Source organism: Phycodurus eques, chromosome 18 (genome assembly GCF_024500275.1).
Source record: "Phycodurus eques isolate BA_2022a chromosome 18, UOR_Pequ_1.1, whole genome shotgun sequence".
Lineage (NCBI taxonomy): Eukaryota > Metazoa > Chordata > Actinopteri > Syngnathiformes > Syngnathidae > Phycodurus > Phycodurus eques.
The window spans coordinates 6,406,151-6,427,718 of NC_084542.1; the positions used below are offsets into that span (position 1 = coordinate 6,406,151).

Consider the following 21,568-nt stretch of genomic DNA (forward strand, 5'->3'; position numbering starts at 1 on the left):
ATCAAGGCAATAACAAATGACACAGAAGTTGATGAGAGTTTACCTGTGAGAAAATAATTTACCTCTGTCAATGAAGACTACCCTTTTTTCTACAAATTATTGACAGCAGAGAGCCAGACTGAAGCCTCGTTTAGGCAATAATGTTTTGTGCTTCCAGAGTGGGTATACCGTAATAATGCAATAATGCCAGTATCAGTATCATATAGACAGATTCCTTTGCCCATAGGAATGGGTCTCATTATTGAGTGTTACGAAATCTGCCCATTGTGTGGGACTGGCTGGTGATGTGGGTTGGGCTACATCTACATAGACCTTCTCTAGGCGGCAACATTCTGTTTAATGCAGCACATTCTGAAAGAATATCCCGTGCGTTAAAATATAGTTAAGTAATGTATAATTTTTTTTAAATTAAATCAAGGAAATGTAATTAAACACCCATACCTAGTCGCTTAACAAAATGGTTTCAGTGTGTAACTTCGACATCAAAACTTACAGAAAAACAGGTAACTTCTCTTTTGAAACGACTTCTATGCCAAAGAGACATTTTACTCAACCAGACATGCAAACACCAAAGGCATTAAAAAAGTGACCAAAAAAAAAACATTGTAGAGGAGTCTTGAGGGATCCCCGGGCCCCCAGAGATTTTTTTTTAATTTTAAAATAAATGAAGCAATCGGGAAGACTCTGAAGAGTACAATAAAGCAAAATTAACACATTTTCTTCACACTGAAAAACATTTATTTACACCGCTCAAGTACATGCCTCATTTCTTTGCTTTTTTGTTTTGGCCTCCAACTTGAGCCAGGCCCATCTCCACCTGCACATGATACCTGCTTAAAGCTGTGCCACATGAATAGCATTCTCCTCAAAGTTGAAGCCGTAGTCTCGTGCACAAAATTGTTGATAAATAAGCAATTATTGATAAATAAATGTAGCAAGCGACATTTAGATCATTGTAATGGAGTAACAGTACCGATACTTCCTAACAGCAGAAGCGGCGGAAGTGTTTTTTTTCTGGTCTCGTAAACCCGTGACTTATCCAAAGCAGGTCCCGAGCGCACAGGCGGAACCTCAGGCCGATGCGCTCACATGTTCGTCCGCCGCGGCGTGATATTCAGTAATTACATGTGTGTGTGGATGGTGGATGTGTGGAAAGGTTCTAGCTGCCAGTGTTCAAGGAGTACGAAACAGCTTATGACAACAGCGACGAACGACACCCCCCCAAGGAAAAACTCATCGGATCGATATGATTCACGTAAATGGCCCATTTTGAGTTCAAAACAGCGAAATTCGCCGAAAGGCGACTGATTTGCATGTATGCACAACACATGCTAATGAAAAGGTGTGTGTGAGTCTTACACTATATTAGCAAGATTTAGGGTCCTCTCAGGTTCTTCTGGGTAAACTGGGTGGGAGGGTTCCCTGGACGATACACAACCCAGAGTTCTGCCCAGGGCTCGGCCCAGTTTCGTTGCAGGCGACTTCTACATGAAAACAAACCAAAAGTGCTATCAAGGGTTGGCACACTGAAAGTGGTTTATGTTCATGGAAGATCCTGAGTCACATTTACTGCATTTGAATTTTAAAAAGATAACCATCACACCATACGTCAAGTTCAATCACAGTTTCTAAAATGTACAGTGCTATGTAAATAACAAACAGTACTACAGTACACAATATATATCTGGATGTGATTATTTTTTGTCCTTTTGGTGAGTAGTTTAGGTGTCAAAGAAAATCAATAGCCAAACAACCATTTGTCAGTGACCCCTCTGACTGTGCACTGGTGGTAAATCATACCACTGAAAAAGATGTGCACCATGCATAACATTAACAGCGCTGCCATACAGATGTTTTTGGTCCCTGGAGTTTCCATGATTATTTTTGTTTAGCAGAATTACACAAAAACTAGAAACCCGATTTTCCCAAAACATTGTAGAGAATGGCTCAAGGAAGAACCCTTAATTATGTAAAAATACATGATTTTTTTTTTTTTTTTATTATTTCTCAGTAAAAATAAATTCTAAGGGAAGGCATTATAATACCGCCACCTAAAGGACTGGAGGGGAGGCGCAAAGACGCCAAATAGTGATTGTTCATATAGAACCTTTTTGCAAAAGGATGTAATGCAACTTCTGCTCCAAATCTTCCACAATATCATCTATTACAAAGAAACATTACAAACTAATATTCTACCTTGTGAAAGAGTTTGTCCAGTTGTAATTAAAGATTAACAACTTATATTTTTTATATATACACACACACACACAGAGCACAATTGAACTACTAAACAACTACAATAAACCACAAAATTAACTTTTATTAACTAAGATGACAGTGACACATTTAACAGCAAACTTGTCCTATCATCACCCAAAATTGTTCACCGAGACAAGTTTAGTCAACAATTTTGAGTGATGATCACGGAAATGAAAACAGTCGACATGTTGCACCCCTTTACGGCGACTTTCTTCTTGCATTCTCTGCATAGAGGGTCCTACATCCTCTTATTGAATTTATTTTGGATGGATGGATGGATCTGCAGTCTTATATAAAAGCGAAATAGGCCTGCACTTCTACCATAGCCCTTTTTAAAGGAGAAAGAAAATCTCGCCGTCATCTGGGCTGCCTTCCATCGTTTTTCGTAGCACCATAGGTCTGTAACGTGCGTCTGACATTCTTTTTCTTCTTTGCTCTTATAGTCACATCCTTTTTTTGGTATTCATTTTCTTCTATGGTTGATGACAACGTCTTTCTTCCTCAGTTTGTTTGCTGTTGCAGCGCACCGGATAGCAGAAGCCAAAAACAACTACTACTCTCAGTGATGCCAACTACTGTAGAAATGATAATAACAATTTCAAACAATAACAGCATTTTATCATGGTTTATCTGTACACTATAATGTTATAAACAACCTTTGCTCCTTCAACCGTCGTGACTCACCCAGGATGAGTGCTCCTTCATCTGATGCTGGCTGCCATGAGAGCCGTTGGCATTGCCATGCCAGAAGCAGTTCTGGCAGAGCTGGTATCCTCTGCAACGGAGACAGCGATAGCGGAAGCCTGTCATACCGTTGCTACGACAGTAGGAACATGAGACGGGATGGTAGACTGAGGGAAAAAAGAAGAAAGAGAGTTATAAAAGCTAAGGAAAAACATGATAGAAACAGCTTAAAATACAATCAATCTTTTTATAAATCTAATCTTGCAGTATGTCACATCAAAGAACTGCATATTTTGAACAGTATATCAACCTGAATAATTATATTTGTTATAATATTGAATCAGTAAATAATTATTATTTATTTATTTATCCATCCATCCATCCATCCATTTTCTGAGCCGCTTCTCCTCACTAGGGTCGCGGGCGTGCTGGAGCCTATCCCAGCTGTCATCGGGCAGGAGGCGGGGTACACCCTGAACTGGTTGCCAGCCAATCGCAGGGCACATAGAAACAAACAACCATTCGCACTCACATTCACACCTACAAGCAATTTAGAGTCTCCAATTAATGCATGTTTTATTTATTTATTTATTTAATTAATTTATTATAATGATAAAGCTAATGATAAAGCAGACTGAGGCGGCACGGTGGCCGACTGGTTAGAGCGTCAGCCTCGCAGTTCTGAGGACCCGGGTTCAATCACCGGCCCCGCCTGTGTGGAGTTTGCATGTTCTCCCCGTGCTTGCGTGGGTTTTCTCCGGGCACTCCGGTTTCCTCCCACATCCCAAAAACATGCATTAATTGGAGGCTCTAAATTGTCCGTAGGCGTGACTGTGAGTGCGAATGGTTGTTTGTTTGTATGTGCCCTGCGATTGGCTGGCAACCAGTTCAGGGTGTACCCCGCCTCCTGCCCGATGAGAGCTGGGATAGGCTCCAGCACGCCCGTGACCCTAGTGAGGAGAAGCGGCTCAGAAAATGGATGGATGGAAAGCAGACTGATTATCTTTGTGGTTCATCAAAATAAGACATTTGCAAACACCTTTTACTTTGGAAAACAATTATCAACATTTTTGCCTGTATATTGACATGTTACGGACCAACCAGCAACTGAAACATAATCAATTTATGTTTGTGCATTTTCTGTACTGTCAATTTGAAATAATGTCCTGTTTTTACATAGGATAGATTTTTTAAAAATCAAATTCATCGATGATTCGAAAAAATAATCGACAGATTAATCGATTATTAAAAATAATCGGTAGTTGCAGCCTTACATCAATTACATGACAAAATAGTGTGTGTAATTGTGTCTACCATTTTCCACATTGGCAAGGCGATGCATGAGGGGCAGCCAGACGAGACATGGAGGAGGGTCAGATATGATGTCCAGGAACATGTTGAGCATCACCCTCTTCTACAAAAACAATTAGAACCAAACTCTTCAACCAGTTAAAATAAAAGACCTGAATGAAAATTACCATACAGAATCACATTGTTTACTCTGCAAAAGTAATTTAGAATGATTATCGTAGAATGATTTGCATCTTTTACCTGTTGTGGGAAGCAGGAGCGGACCATGTTGTTTGTGTAGCCAAAGGATGGTCGTTCGTGCACAGCCGATGGCAGCTTGAGAGCCTCCATCAGAAAATGGTCCAATTTGGAGAGGACCATCACACCGCTGGAGTCTGAGACCTGAGAAAACACATCTGCACACACGCAGATTAAGTTGACCTGACACAGTTGGAGCAATAACATATGTTTCCCGCAAGATGGCACTTATGTATAAAGTCCATTTCATTTTCAACACAGTTTATCCTGGTTAGGTTCACGAGGCACTGGAGCCTATCCCAGCCGACATCGGGCGAAAGGCAGACTACACCCTGAACTGGTCACCAGTCAGTCGCAGGGCACATATAGACACGGACAACCATTCACACCATCACTGAGTGGGAACTGAACCCACGCTGCCCGCACCAAAGTCAGGGGAGCGTACCACTACACCATCAGCGATGATAAAAAAAGTAAGAGGACAGTTCTCAGTACTTCAGGGAAAATGTATAGATACAGTAAATAAGCTCCTCGGCCCCAGATATGCTACAGGCCTCTAACTGGCAATTAACAAAAAAAAACAATTTGATTTAATGTGCATTGAATTTCAAAAAAACAAAAAATCCACACAACTCACAAACACATTTAAAACAACCAAGGTCATTATGTCAATTTTAAACGGGTTCGATATTTAAGGGGGCCCGACAGACAATGTAGACTAGAAGCCCCTGACAACCTTAATCCATCAGTGGTTAGGATAGTGTCTGCTGGTACTTACAGCGGAGTTTGTCCACTAGTTTCCCTCCACATAGCACAGACAGAATCGCCTTCACTGAGAACACTGTCAGTCGGCTCTCTGGTTCGCTGAAACACATTATAGACACCAGATTTCTACAAGCTTCTGATACAGTGCCTTGAAAAAGTATCGGCCCCCTTCTCAAATTATTATATTTTTGCATAGTTTCCCCACTTTAATGTTTAAGATCATCAAACAAATGTAAATATCAGACAAATATAACCCAAGTGAACTTAAAATGCTGTTTTTAAATGGTGATTTCAGTTATTAAAGACAAAAAAACTATTCAGTTACCTGACACTACTTGAAAATGTAATGGCCCCCTAAACCTAATAACTGGTTGTGGTATACTCGGCAGCAACAACTGAAATCAAGTGTTTTGTATAACTGAGAATGAGTCTTTCACATCTCTGTGGAAATATTTTGGCCCACTTTTCCATGCAGAATTGTTTGAATTCAGCAAAAATGGAGGGTTTTTGAGCATCAACTGTCATATACTGCCCTGCAGTTCCATTATTGGAGTCGGGAGGGCGCTGTGTGTCCTCTTTCTCCCCCCTCCCCTCTCTTCAGCACCTGTCTTCAATCAGCCTCATCACCCACTGTTCCTAAGTATTGCAGCCTCTCCTAGCGGTTCCACGGCCCACTGTACTCAAGTAAGCCACTTAACTCCTTGATCCCTTGTTAACTCCCAGTTCCCAGTGCTGCCCTGTGTTCCTGACCCACGTCATTCCTGCCACCGAGCCAGCCGCCTGTTCTGTCCACTGCATGCAACCTGTCCACGCCGCCTCCTGCCAACACATCCAGGACCACCTCCATAACCTTTCCTCAATAAACTGTTCATCATTTTACATCCGTCTTCCGCCTGCTCTTGGGTCCAGCTACTTCCCACACATGACAGAATACTTGGGCCACTATGGACCCACCAACTCCGGAGGCTCTGAAGAACGCACTAACCCTCCAAGGCGCCCACATTGGACGAAAGGACAAAAACCTGCAAGAAATCACCAAAATGCTCCACTCCCTTTCGCAACGTCTCCCTCCTTTCCCAACAGATGCAATCCATTAAGCCCCCTGTGAGTACTCCTCCCAAGCCCGCAGCCTCCGAGCCACCCCGCTTCCCGTAAAAAGAACCTCATGTCCCTCCGCCCAAGCCCTACTCCGGGGACCTAGGTGCATGTAGCCAGTTTATTCTTAATTGCTCACTCGTATTCAATCTCCAACCGTACAGTTATCCCACCGAACGTTCCAAAGTAGCATATGTCACTAACCTCCTCCGGTGGCAAAGCAGCAAAATGGTCCACTTCATTATAGCAAAACTCCTCTCCGGTCCTCCTTTCCTTCGATTCATTTTCTGCCGAACTCCGTAAGGTTTTCGATCACCCAGTTCAGGGCAAAGAAGCCACCCATCGCCTCCTCACGCTCACGCAGGGCGCTAAATCAGCAGCGGAATATTCCATTGAGTTCCGGATATTGGCAGGTGAATGCGGGTGGACGACGCGGCGCTTGGGGGGAATTTTTCAAATGGCCTCGCCGACCAACTGAGCTAGCGGTCCGGGACGAGCCCTCCTCTTTCGAGGATCTCATCGCCCTTTCCATTCGGCTTGATAACCGACTGCGAGAGAGAGCACGAGAGAGGAGGTTCTGCGAATATAATCCTCCCACTCAGAGCACCACGCCGTCGGCTTCAAACCCGCCTCCCGCACCATCTCCCGCACTTCCGTCACTCCCCGTAGCTACAACAAAGCCCATGCAAATTGGTAAAACGCGTCTAGACTCACAGGAGCGTCAGCGTCGAGTCATTCAGCGGCTATGTATCTACTGCGGTCAATCCGGTCACTTTATTTCCTCATGCCCCCTGTGATCAAAAGACCAGGCCCCTCTGCGACGCCCGGCTATTCACCTAATTGGATCTACGGAACGCCTACCACCTCATCCGTATCCGAGAGGGGGATGAATGGAAAACCGCTTTCAACACCCCTCTCGGACACTTCGAATACCAGGTCATGCCGTTTGGATTGACTAATGCCCCCGCTGTCTTCCAGACCTTCATTAACGACGTCTTCCGTGATATGCTGAACCAGTTTGATTTTGTCTATTTGGATGACATTCTCATTTTCTCCTGCTCCGTTGAAGAACATCACCATCATGTACGCAAAGTCCTCCAACGCCTCCTTGAAAACCGCCTGTATGTTAAACCCGAAAAATGTGAATTCCACCTCTCCTCCGTACACTTCCTGGGCTACGTTATCTCTATAGGACAACTACAATCGTTAACTGGCCCACTCTCACCACACGCAAAAAACTGCAATGTTTCCTTGGATTCGCCAATTTCTACCGTCGATTCATCCGGAATTACAGTCAGGTCGCAATTCCCCTCACTAGCCTCACATCCACCAGCTCCCCCTTTCAGTGGACCCCGGGAGCATCCCAAGCATTTAGTCAACTCAAGACCCTGTTCACAAGTGCGCCCATTCTTCGCCACCCCGACCCCTTCCTCCAGTTCGTGGTCGAGATTGGCGCCTCGGACACGGGGGCAAGGTCTGTCCTCTCGCAGCGGGACCCCACGACCCAGAAACTTCACCCCTGTGCCTTTTTTTCCTGCCGTTTGTCCCCTGCCGAGAGGAACTCCGAAGTCGGCAACCGAGAGCTACTGGCCATTGTATGGGCCTTGGAAGAGTGGAGACACTGGCTGGAGGGGACTGAAATACCATTTATCATTTGGACAGACCACAAGAATCTCTCTTACCTCCATTCCGCCAAACGCCTTTACCCTCGACAAGCTCGCTGGGCTCTCTTCTTGAGCAGGTATAATTTAAGGCTCTCCTTCCATCCTGGCTCCAAAAACCGCAAACCAGATGCCATGTCTCGACTTTACTCACCCCCCTCCAATTCGTCCAAGCCTGCTCCGTCTGTGCCCGAGGGAAGTCTTCCTACCTGCCCCCAGCTGGGCTCCTGCGTCCATTGCCTATCCCTAGCCACCCTTGGTCCCATATCGCACTGGACTTTGTTACCGGTCTACCTCCTTTTGAATGCAACTCTATCATTCTCATTGTCAATCGCTTTTCCAAATCAGTCCATTACGTACCCCTCCCCAAACTACCATCTACCTTCGATACTGCTAACCACATTGTCCAGCATGTCTTTAGACTCCACAGTATTCCCATCAATATTGTCTCTGACAAAGGTCTTCAGTTCTCATCCCTGGTAAGGAAGGAATTCTGTAAAGCGGTGGGTGCAGCAGCCAGCTTATCATCAGGATATCATCCGCAGACCAACGGCCAGACGGAAAGGGCAAACCAATCCCTTGAATCTGCCCTCCGTTGTGTTGCCGCATGCGACCCCTCCTCCTGGAGCTCATTCCTTCCATGGATTGAGTACGCTCACAACTCCCTCACCAGTTCCACTACCGGTATGTCCCCATTCATGGCTTGCTATGGTTACCAACCCCCATTATTCAAAGAACAGGAGCAGGTATTGGCAGTCCTGATCATCTCCGGAGAATCCAGGCAGTGTGGAAAGACGTCCGAGCGGCGTTGACCCGGTCCGCCGCACGCAATAAACAGCTCGCGGACCGTCATCTCTCCCCGACGCCCGAATACAAGGTGGGCCAATCTGTCTGGCTTTCTTCTCACGACCTCGCGCTTCAGACAGAGGTCACTCCGCGTTTCATTGGTCACTTCCCCATTACCAAGATCATCAATCCCACTTCGGTCCAATTGAAGCTTCCACAGTCTCTGAAAATTCATCCCACATTCCACGTCTCTTTGCTGAAGCCTGTCCACGCCGCTGCCTGCCAACACATCCAGGACCACCTCCATAATCTTTCCTCAATAAACAGTTCATCATTTTACATCTGCCCCCGCCTGCTCTTGGGTCCAGCTACTTCCCACACCTGCCATCAACGCCCTTTTTGAAGTCATGCCACTGCATTTCAATCAGCTTCAAGTCTGGACTTTGACGAGCCCACTCCAAAACCGTAATTATTTTTATTTTTAAGTAATTCAGAAGTTGACTTCCTGGTGTGTTTTGGATCATTCTCCCACTGCAGAACCCAAGTGCGCTTCAGCTTGAGGTCACAAATTGATGGCTGAACATTCTCCAAAATTTTCTGTTAAAGAGCAGAACGCATGGTTCCATCAATCAGAGCAAGTTGTCCAGGTCCTGAAGGAATAATCAGCCCAAGACCATCGCACTACCACCGCCATGTTTGACTGTTGGTATGATGTTCTTTTTCTGAAATGCTGTACTGAATTTACGCCAGATGTAATGAGACACACACCTTCCAAAAAGCTCAACTTTCATCTCGACAGTCTATATAACACCCTCCCAAAAGTCTTGGGAAACATTCAGGGTTTTTTTTTTCCCCCCCAAAAGTAGACCAGCCTTTATGTTCTTTTTGGCCAGCAGTGGTTTTTTGCCTTGGAACTCTACAATGGATGCCATTTTTGGCAAGTCTCTTCCTTATTGTTGCGTCATGAACACTGACCTAACTGACGCAAGGAAGGCCTACAGTTCTTTAGAAATTGTCCTGAGTTCCTTTGTGGCCTCCTGGATGATACATTGCTGTTCTCTTGGGGTAATCTTCGTAGGCCGGCCACTCCGGGGAAGGTTCACCACTGTTCCATGTTTTCTCCATGTGAGGAAAATGGCTCTTCCTATGGTTCGCTTGGAATCGTAACGCTTTAGAAATGCCTTTGTAACCCTTATAAACATTAAAGTGCGGAAACTCTGCAAAAACATTTTGTTTACTATACTATAATACTTTTTCACGGCACTGTATTTGTAATTTTTACATAAAACAAACAGGACAAATCCTGAGATCTGAAAAATATGAAGTAGATTTCTCATTTACCTCTCAATGGCAGCCAGGATGAACTCAACAAATAGGACAGTACTCTCTCGTGGCTTAATGGGGTGTGTGGTGGGAAGGCGCTTGCTGAGCTGGTTAAAAAGGGAAGACACCAGGTTCTCCAGCCTGGTCACAGAAATGCCAGCATTTAATTCCACAGCGTTCAGACCGGCGTCGCGCACTGCTTCAATCACGTTGTATATGTCGATAAGATGCACTGCAAGGGAAATGATGGCAAACAAAGAAGATTTCAAATATACTGTAGGTACTTTTATTTTACTTTGTTTATTTTTAAACTTACAGTTACATCTCTTCTGTATGAATCTAAGCTTGCAGGCTGTTCGATATGTAGAGAGACAAATTCCATCAAGGTTCTGGTCCGCTGTGACACAGAACAGAAATGTTAAGGAAACTCACTTGAGTCACTTTATAAAAAGGCCAAACAAGCTCAGTTCACTCACCAAGCTCCACCAGGATCTGCCTTCTGGCTGCTCCTCCAGTCAGTGGATCCCCCCTCCTCTCTGTTTGGCCCCCCTCCTCCATCACCATCCTGCATGAGACACATAAAAAAACATGACCAGGGAGACACTTAGCAGTCATCTTAAGTTTTCCAAACTTTGCTGAAGCAGAATAGTCAGAAACACCTTGAACTGTAGGAGAGGTTCAAAATAACATTGCAGCAGCAAACTCCTACGTCGATGCATAATTAAATTTATTTGATCTGCAAGTCTGCTCTATCTGTTTACTTTTAGTAGTCTACCATGGAAAATATCCCTATGAACATTTTATTGTGGTACTGATAGAGTCATACAAAACCACACACAGTGTTTGGCCATGGTTTTTATAAATTGTGATTGTGTGGTATATGGCAGGAGGTAAATCAACTAGCAACCAAATTAAGTTAGTGAATGTTGTCTTGATGTATTTCTTTTACATGTAACTACAGAAGCACAAGCTGTTGGAAAAGAAAGATGGAGAACACACAACCCTGAGACGCTGATCAAATCTGACATTGCCATTTACAGGAAATCTGTATGGAAGGAAGGAAGAAAGATGGATCCACTCCTGAAATACACGCAAATATTGGCATTCCTTGTATATATAGGGTGACATGCTAAGCCACACGCCCATCCACCCTCCACCCCCTGTACACATTCCAGACAGGATTTGAAAACATCCCAGGAGACCTCATGCTTCAGTCAGACAAAAGAAGGATTCCTCCTTTCAGTCACTCACAAACACACACACACACAAACTATACTTCTTAATCCCAGTTAGTCAAGTGCAAGTGTAATTTGTTCAGCAGTGCAAGGGAACCTCTTTTAAGTGTGCAACTGTGGGGGAGTACTTGACTTTACTACTAAACACTTTACAACAAATAAATACATAGACATACCAGCATTAGTGGTGTAACTATTAATTCATTATATTGATGTATCGATTTATATTCCTAGGATCCAAGTAGATCAATCTGCCCTCTGCAAATTAGGATTCCGGACCTAATTATATCGATTTAAATCGTTTTAAAAAGTAACTGAATTCTAATTGATTCTATCGATACTAGGAAATAACGCACTGGATTTAAGCACGGCAGGCTTCATGAGGAGGTGTGTATGCGTTGTATTTCTAAGAAAAACACTCATTCTTTTTACTTTGCTTGATTTATCAGTTAGCACTGTCAACGCTACTTTCTTCTTTGTCTCTTCTTCGCTTCCTTTTTTATGCCCCATATCTCGGGTACATTTGAAAATTCAATCTGATGCACTCACTGCGCTCAGAGAGTGCAGTGTTCAGAGATGCACAGCGTGCTCCATTTTCTATGAATTTACGAATGAGCGTGTTTGCCATTGGCAGGGATACCTCAGTGCATCCGCCATATTGAATATGTCAGTTTTGCCTGTAAACATCTCATCCTGCCTGACGCTCCTGCCACTCTATCTCCTCAGTCAAGCCGCGGGAGTGCGTTCCGGCACTCGCGGAGTGTGGCGCTCTAAACAGCACACTCCAACAACGCTCTGAGTTTCGGAACGTTCCAGAGTGTATAGAGCGCGCTCGGAGTAAATTTCCGAACATACCCCTAGTCACTCCTGTGGCAAATCACCATGCACTTTGAAGCCTTTCAAACTGGTGAGTTTAGCTTAATTTGCTCGACGCTAACAACGATGCCAGAGTATCCCGAGAGGAGAACCAGTGACAATGTTAACTGCAGGATGCTGTTCCAAGCTCAAGTTTGTGCTACAAAGAGAAGGTTTGTTCACTTATTTAGCTTTATGTATTATTAACAATATTCGTAAAAGATTTTCCTCTGGAAAACCTCACAGTGCTTCGTCTCTAGCCATTTCTATTTAGCTGTTTAGAACAGGGATTCTCAAACTTTGGGTCCAGCTACGGAGACTAACATAATTCTAACACCAAGTAATCATCTCTTTTCTAGGAAAAAAATGGCCAAACAATAAAATATAAAAAAATGGCCAAACAAAAAAATATAAATAACAATAAGTAGACTTTACATCGATCTGATCGGCTTGATCGGTATTGGACGATAATTAGCATTTTATGCTGATCTGCTTTAATGTCATAATTCGCTGATCCGATCAATGACGTCATTGATCGGCTCGGCAAAAGACATTTACTCCGCGTCACCATCGTGTACAGTATATTTGAATCCAAAACCTAGTTCTTTTGACGTAGTACTGAAAATATCTGATCGTCAATAAAGTTATTTTAAAAAACAAAACATGTCGGGAGTGTGGGACAGACAACACGTCTGAGAGACACAACACGTAATGCCAGGATCAGACTACAAGACAAATTTGGTCTTTCAGGATTGCACCATGTCAGACTAAAGCAATAAAATCTTGTTTTCCGATACCAACGCATCCCATCTTTTAAGATCACTGGACTTTATCTTGTCAACTCAAACACGACCGGATACACTTGTTACCATGGCACCGACAACAACAATGGATCGCACGTGTATTGTGTTGGTCAAAAAAAAGAACAAAATGGTGTAAAACGTGTGGTGGTGGGAGTCACCGGTGCTCAGGAGAGGACATTCTCTTAAGGATTGCTTGATGTATGTTCACGTATTTTTAATACGATACAGCTCGCAAGTAGGCTTTACACGATCAGGATTTTTGGGGCCGATCACCGATCAGCAAGTTTAAAAAAACGATAAACGATCACCGATCCGATCACAAGATGGAGCAATGTATCTATTTAAATCCATCCATCCATCCATTTTCTACCGCTTATCCGAGGTCGGGTCGCGGGAGCAGTAGCTTTAGCAGGGACGCCCAGACGTCCCTCCCCCAAGCCACTTGATCCAGCTCTTCCGGGGGGATCAAGAGGCGTTCACAGGCCAGCCGAGAGACGTAGTCTCTCCAGCGTGTCCTGGGTCGTCCCCGGGGTCTCCTCCCGGTGGGACGTGCCTGGAACAGCTCACCAGGGAGGTGTCCGTGAGGCATCCGAACCAGATGCCCCAGCGACCTCATCTGGCTCCTCTCAATGTGGAAGAGCAGCGGCTCTACTCTGAGCTCCTCCCGGATGACCGAGCTTCTCACCCTATCTCTAAGGGAGAGGCCGGACACCCTGAAGTAAATGAACAAGTCATTTAAATAGACATTGCTCCATCTTGTGATCAGATCGTTTTTTTTCCAACTTGCTGATCGTGTAAAGCCTAACAATAAGTTGCTGTTTCCCTCTTTGCTTTAATGCAAAGCAATACAATCAATCAATCAATCAATCAACTTTTATGAAGCAGACTCATAGTCCATTAGAAAACACATATAGTGTTGTACACAATAAGACACATTCAAGGAAAGTACATCAGGAAAATCTTTATATTTAATGACCAAAGTTAGTTTTTACCAGATTCCCTTACAAGAAACAACAACAATCTAAGAAATTTAACCTGCACTGGTCCAGTACTTATTACTTAGTCGTGCTGGATGAATTTTTTTCATTTCCAGCCACTGAATTGTTTCAGATCGTATCGTTCTAAATGAACCAATATTGTCCTTGGATCAAATCGGCAACAACAAATCATGATATGAATCAAATCATTGGTAAGATGAATCGTTACACCCCTAATCGGTATATAATAGCTTAAACACGAGCATAAACAGAAACACTGTAAGGGTGCTCGTATTAAAAGAAGTCTTTACAATTTTAAAAATCTATTATGAAAGCAATCGATGAGATATGTTAATCAGATATGTTCTATGTACTCAGTAGTTATCAAAGTTTTTAATCACACTGCATTTGTGTATTTCAGGTACCCTGTTGATGAAATGAGTTCAGAAAAATAAAACCCTACAAAACAGCTACTCCTTGAGAAAAAGCATTATGTGTAACATGGTTTGTTAAAACAAAATCGGATATGCAGATTCAGCAAAACTACAGGTTTAAGTATGAAACTCCTAATTTTTTAAGAATTTATTTCCACACATTTATCTATTAATTTGCTTTTGTAATAAATTGGTTGTAAAGAGACTTTATAGAGACCCTGTATAATCTCGAAATCAAGTTCCTACTTTTTCAGGCATCTTCATAACAATACCTTTGGAGAAATGCCTATGCTTGAAATATTAGACAGTAAATACTAGATTGTACACAATGCAGGCAAAAGGACTGCAGCAGGTGATGTATGTTTTGATGCATTGAAAGTTATATAAAACTCATCTTGCATTCACTGCACCAGCTGTTAGGTACCATCTCTCACTAAGAGATGACGACGCGCTTTAACTCGTCTCTCTTCTCACTCCTATGGTAAGTCAACTATGTGTTATCATCCACAAAGCCGTAGCTGCAGTTACAAGTACGCTGCACAATGATGTCTGTGACACCGACGTGTAGGATCTTCGCGGCGCAAGGTCTGCTTCCCGTTTTAAATTTGGAAGATTAAAACTATCTTTGATATAATTGTCCTTCCTGCTATTATTCCCAACTAGGTCAGGACAGGAATAGTGTAGTTGCTACTTTCTCAATCACAGGGAACATTGGTCACAGATACACAGCATATGACACCTTAGACATACTATATTGAAGTAGTGGGACACTTGCAGGAAGTAAAAATGGAAGGAAATATGTTGCTCCACCCTTTGCAGCTGTAACATCTGCCATATTCACACTCATGTGGGATGACTTTTGGCAAAGATTTTGGAGTGTGACTGTGGGGATTTTGTCCACTCAGAAGAAGAATATCTCTGCAGTCTGCGTTCACTGATGTTGGACCTTGGAGAGGGCCTCAACAGCTGTTGTAGTTTATCCTAAAGGTGTTCTTCCACACCAAACTCATCCAAGTATACCATGATGGACTTGGGCCGCAGTCACCCTGGATCATATACAAAGGGTCTTCCCCAAACTGTCCCTACGTACATATTTGGAAACATGGAATTGCCCAAAACATCTTTGTATACTCCTAACTAAAGGGTTTATTTCAATCTCTGCTTCATGAGCGGATCAAGCTGTACACTCTGATAGGGCTGATCAATTAATCAATTTTGTTTTATTTGTCAGGACGTTTTTTTAATAGATTAATTTTAGGGGCTAGCATAGTTCAATGTACATCCCTGCTGACATGGACTGCTTACAATAACAACGGCTGCAAAAAGAGAGGAGGTCGTTTAAAAACGCAAAATCAGTGTTACCAACTTAGTGAATTTTGACACTTCATGCAAATATAAAAAAGAACAACTTTAATTAATGATTTGCCACTAAAACAGTCAACAAAAGCAGAATCATTTTCACATTGTTTTCCATTCGATAAGAAAGGACACCCGGTGGAAGGCAATCGCAGAGTCAATCGCACGGAGCCAAAAAGCATGGTGCCCATTTTTACATCGCAAAAGCAGGGGTTTTTTTTTGGGACACGATGGAAACCTTTGGCCTGACCTATATGCTCCCAAGCCACAAATATTTTTGTTCACCTTGTCCACTTTACTGTAACTATACAAGAGAGGACACCATCAGCGACAAACGACCTCCGTCGTTTGTGAACAGGAGATTTTTAATAGCACCTCAGTAGAGCAAAAACACACATACAGGGTAGTTCCATAACTTTTACTAACAACCCAGGCATCACTTCAACATACTTCCTTGACACCAGTTACTACTTTCTTATTAGTTAGAGCTTTGGTGCCATTTTGTGGCATTATGGAAAGAGCCCAAAAATATGCAGACTCCCTGAACAGGTGAGTTTTCCAACAATTACCTGAGGATATGTTTTTGATATGTGAATTTGTGAATAGCCAACTGTGAATAAGTGTGAGTTCATTGTATCTTTAGAGATAAAATATTTATTCATATTATTATGATGAAAGTTAATGTTGGGCAAAAAAAAAATTGAAATTCCATATCAAGAGAAATGAAGCAAATCAAAGGAGGGATAAAAAGAAAATCTTGCTGTGATTTACATAGTGCATTGTGTTTTTTAAGCGTTGGGGGGGAAACATTTAAAATTGGAAATCTGAGATTTTATTTTAAGGCCTCCTAAATACTATGCTCAATCAAGCATCCAGGAGTTACTCCACTACATAAAATGTATTCCTGGTTTATAAGCAGTGAACACAAGCTGTAGGTATGTTTAGAGCAGTGACGGAGGCCCATGTGTCCTTAGAGGAACCTTTAAAAGGCAATCGGACAGATGCCTATAGAGAGTGCAGAACAAATGGAAAGGAACCTTTTGGCATTTACAGATGACTGCATGTGTTCTGTTTTTCTGAATTTGTGTGGCCCTGGCTGAAAACCTGTTTTGCACCATGGTGTTTTATTATGGCTGACATTTGCTGAGCAGTGTATAAACAAACACACTCAGGTGAACTGATATTTGGTTCATCTTAATCTAAACCACATTTCCCACAAGTATGTATAATTGAATTCAGCATCTTATGCAATTTTTGTGTTTCCAGTCTTAAAGTGATATTAACGTGAGTAATAAAATAACATCAGTGGTGGTGCAGCACGGCAGTCGTGATAGAGTAGGGCGAGACATACTGCTGTCTGTCGATTGGCCAACAGAGAATGAAATGAAACAAAAAATTGACCATTTTTAAAAATGATGTAGTGTGGCTTATGAGAGAGGGGTTTCAAAGCAGTGTATTGTTACAGCAGGACAAGTATAGTGACACACTATTTATGTGACTGATGCTATCACAATGATATCCTGCTGTGAAAAAAGTGACAAGATAAACTAAAATGTACCAATTGGTGGAAATGTTTTACGTGTGTGTGTGTGTGTGTGGTCATACCTTTCTGTGTCAGGGGGTCACACAAGGCAAGTGGAGTCTAATAGAGCGAGACAGACAGAAGAGATAGTCAATTTACAAAATATTTTTAGCCACTTGACAATAACGTGCGCACACACACACACACACACACACGCATCTCGAGATGCTATTATTTACTCCCTGCCTACCATATTCCTGAATTTGATTCTGATCATGACACAAAGTCGTGTATAGCAGTTAGAGAATCTGCCAAGTGGCAAACAGTAGCAAATTAAAAAAAAAACTAATGGGTGAGTATGCATAGCAGAGAGACAACCAACTGTGTTATTGTACAATAGTGTACAAGGTTTGTGACCTTATTTTTAACTGCACCACAATTTGTCCTGATGCTGAACTTGCAAAAATATCTCATAGCAGCCGTCAGCAAACCTCCAGCAATAAAGAAGCTAAACATTTTTCCAAAATACAGTCACATTCTGGCATTACTTATGTTATTTAGAGTAAGTCGACACTGGTTTTATATTTGTGTGTGTGTACATTGAGGCAGCAAAAATAAATTTGACAGCTGTAACATTGTCTTTTTGAGTGAATGGAAACCTCAACAACGTAGGCTGGGAAGTACATCAAGCCTCCCCATTACTGTAATGTGGAATAACTACAATAGACAGATAACTCAAGTAAATCAACTATATGCATGGGTATGGAATGGGCAACTGTAACACTGAAAAGCATCTATTTTAAAGTCTCATAACACATATGGAGACCCAAACAATTAAAAAAACAAGGTTACAATAATTTCAGGTTCAGCTGTAACTATTAGCTGTAACTATTAAAAATGATATTAATAGCATGTCCTGTTCGAGACTTGATCTAAATTAGCACATAGACAGCTGCAATTATCCCTCTCTTTTACATAGAGCGCAATCTCTTGTCAAATGCCCCTGAAGCCATTAAAACAATCCTTACATTGTTTTTTTCAATTATTATAAAAAACAAATGGATAGCCGTCCTTCAAGCAGTCAAAATATCGCAATTCTTCACAAGAGTTCAATTGTGTGAGCATGAAAGGATAAAATCTGCACGTTAGAATGTTTCTTTTTTTTTGCTATTTTGGGTGATATATTCTAAAAAAAAATAATATAAATGTGCTCAATAAGGAATTTTAAAAAGAAGAATGCAAAAGAAAAAATTATACAGGAAATTAACAGAATCCCATTGGAAAAATGGTTCACTTCTCCACTGGGATTAAGTGACAGGATAAATGCCACGTCAATTGTATATATTCTCGTCTTTGCCTGTAGACATTCCGAAAGACCATTTTCTTAAATTGAATAGATGTATATCAAGGTTCATACTGTATGGGAAGGTGAATGACAAAAAAATACGTTATGCCACATTACAACTAGATGAAGAAAAAGGGGGATTCTCACTTCCAAATTTGAAACAATATTTTCATGATGCACAACTGCGTCACCTGATCTGTTGGTGCAATGTTGGATATGAGGCTTGATGGAAAGACATTGAAGTTTCAACACAAAACTAACCACTTCAAACAAGCATTGGGGAAACAGAGACTACAGTATACATAAAAGAAGAACAATATTCATTTTAGGGAAGAAAACGGCATTACAGCCATATCCACAAATATTAAAAAGCTAGAAATGAAAAGCGGCAGCACGGTGGGCGACTGGTTAGAGCGTCTGCCTCACAGTTCTGAGGACCGGGGTTCAATCCCCGGCCCCGCCTGTGTGGAGTTTGCATGTTCTCCCCGTGCCTGCGTGGGCTTTCTCCGGGCACTCCGGTTTCCTCCCACATCCCAAAAACATGCATGAATTGGAGACTCTAAATTGCCCGTAGGTGTGAATGTGAGTGCGAATGGTTGTTTGTTTGTATGTGCCCTGCGATTGGCTGGCAACCAGTTCAGGGTGTACCCCACCTCCTGCCCAATGATAGCCGGGATAGGCTCCAGCACGCCCGCGACCCTAGTGAGGAGAAGCGGCTCAGAAAATGGATGGACGGATGGATAGAAATTAAAAGCTTCCAGGAGTTAAAAAAATGCACATAACTTAAATAACAATACCTTGTCAATATTCTTCTGCTGGCCGGGAAAAAGGCAATACCAAAAAACTGGCTGAAGACTGAAGCTCCAACATTCCAACAATGGCTGTCAATTGTGGACGATATACTTCGTCTTACGTACAGACAGAACTTGAAAGAGAATCTCTTCTCGAAAGAGAATCTCTTCTTTAAAAACTCAGGAAAATGGCTGATATTCAAGAAAAGGTTTTTTAAGGAACCCTAAGCACACACAGGGTCTGTTCTTTCTTCTTTGCTTGGTATTTTATATTTGTTTATATTCTTTTCATACTCCTTTCAATGAGATTGTGTTGTTATCTATACAAAATTCTGAAATAAATAAAAATTGTAAAAAAAAAAAATAATAATAATTTGTGAGGAACCTCTCTGATGCAGAATTTATTGCTTTTTTTTTTCTTTTTTACACTTGTGTGTCAGGTTAAAGCCATCCTAATCCATTTCCTTTAGCACTTGTACTCATTAGTCGTGAGTGAGCTGAAGCCTATCCCAGCTAACTTTGGGCAAGAAGCAGGGTACACACAGCACTGGTACAGAGGAGGCCCTGAGCCAATATTAGAATGCAGAACCTGTCAACTGTGAGGCAGACGTGCTGCTGTCAGTTAACATTTTTCGTATGTTTTATCATAGTGAAAATTTGACCCTGGAAGATTATGTCTAATGGAGAAAAGGATTTTGAAATGTGACTAAATCAGCATTTCCGGAACAACTTGTGTTGATATATTCAGTATGGGTACAGACTACAGTATGTAACTATGTCCAAAGCATATCTGTTATTTATTTGCTCAGTGTCTTCCATAATTGTAGTGGAGGGTAAGAGTTGTATCAGGGCAGACCACCCAACCGGTGCACCTGCGCAACCACAACAAAGAGAACTTGCCATCTTTTATCAAAACGTAACGCTTGCGGAGGCCTAACAGTCCTGCATATCATATCACTCTCTCTTTTGCACACGTAAATACACACACACATACACACCTGTTTGCAGTGGTGCTCTGCCTCAAACAGCCACACAGGCTACTTAATTGGCAGCCAAAAAATAATTCTCCACAATGGTTGAAGATGAATCCCACAGATGATATGTTGGAACTGGAAGACTCAGAAAACATTCTAAACAAGACGCTGATATAGAAAGAGGCGTCAGGCAGACGAAGGAGTACTAAAGAGGGGTAAGAGGGTGTTTACCACCCTTTGGACACACACAGACACACACAAGCATACCATACCACATGACCACATAGCCATTCGCAGCTGCTCTGTATGCTCATGTCTACCCTGACAGGTCTCTAGCAGTGTGTGCGTGCGTACGTGTTATGCATGATGTGCGCATGCAGTAAGAATAACTTCAGACACAGACGTTACAGAAATACCCATGAGAGCTACAGTATTTCTTTTCTAGATGCCCCTCTACGACTACACGCTGAAGATATGAGGTTTGTTGACTTAAGCCACAAATCCTTCGAGATACCTCAAGGTTTCGGCAAGCTTAGAAAACAGGATGTCCATTTACACTTAGAAATGCTTTCATTCGATATTTTAGGTTGTGTTCACATTTGTTATGTTGGGTTCAGATACCACGAACTCTGGTACGATTGATCTGACGTTTAAGCATGTATAAACGGCCGCTACCACCCGCACCTTGGAACATACAAAACAAGCGGATAGTGGTGGCGGTTTGCTTGCAAGTAAATTCTGGTGTGGTTCCGTTTACTTCAGCATTGATTACGGCTGCCATAAAGACAGTCATGACCGAGAGGTGCAACATTTAGAAATGAGCAAAGAAAGTACCGTAATTTCTCGTGTATGTGCATTTCCCCCCCCAAAATTTTTTAAAAGTCAATAGTGCACATTATACATAGGTATAGGGGAAAATGAAAAAGCTTTCGATAAAATGTATGTCGCCATCTAGAGTTTATGAAAAAGCTGTACACTTCCATTCCAATGTCACCGCTACCAAATGGTTATGAGAAAGGTGGAGCCTACACTTTCATTCCAATATGGCAGGCATACGTATGACTGCATATACTGTATTTACAGTTGTGCTCATGAGTTAAGATACGCTTGGAGAATTTGTGAAATTTTATTTTATTTTTAAAATATGACTGAACA

General features: G+C 42.2%; 1 protein-coding gene across 10 annotated transcripts in view; it reads right to left on the minus strand.

The window, feature by feature from the left end:
• Positions 1–21,568, minus strand: part of dtnba (dystrobrevin, beta a) — a 49,405-nt gene that overhangs the window by 14,062 nt on the left and 13,775 nt on the right. For 8 of the 10 annotated variants that reach the window (XM_061703931.1, XM_061703930.1, XM_061703924.1 and 5 more), the window contains exons 2-10: positions 17,387–17,423; positions 10,598–10,686; positions 10,438–10,518; positions 10,140–10,353; positions 5,270–5,355; positions 4,495–4,649; positions 4,258–4,357; positions 2,944–3,110; positions 1,360–1,484 (exon numbers count right to left, since the gene is read on the minus strand). In XM_061703931.1, coding sequence (XP_061559915.1) covers positions 1,360–1,484; positions 2,944–3,110; positions 4,258–4,357; positions 4,495–4,649; positions 5,270–5,355; positions 10,140–10,353; positions 10,438–10,518; positions 10,598–10,685 — 1,016 coding nt within the window. In that variant the 5' untranslated portion in view covers position 10,686; positions 17,387–17,423. The remainder of the gene's footprint in view (positions 1–1,359; positions 1,485–2,943; positions 3,111–4,257; positions 4,358–4,494; positions 4,650–5,269; positions 5,356–10,139; positions 10,354–10,437; positions 10,519–10,597; positions 10,687–17,386; positions 17,424–21,568) is intronic. The other 2 variants (XM_061703927.1, XM_061703922.1) reach the window with 2 other exon arrangements.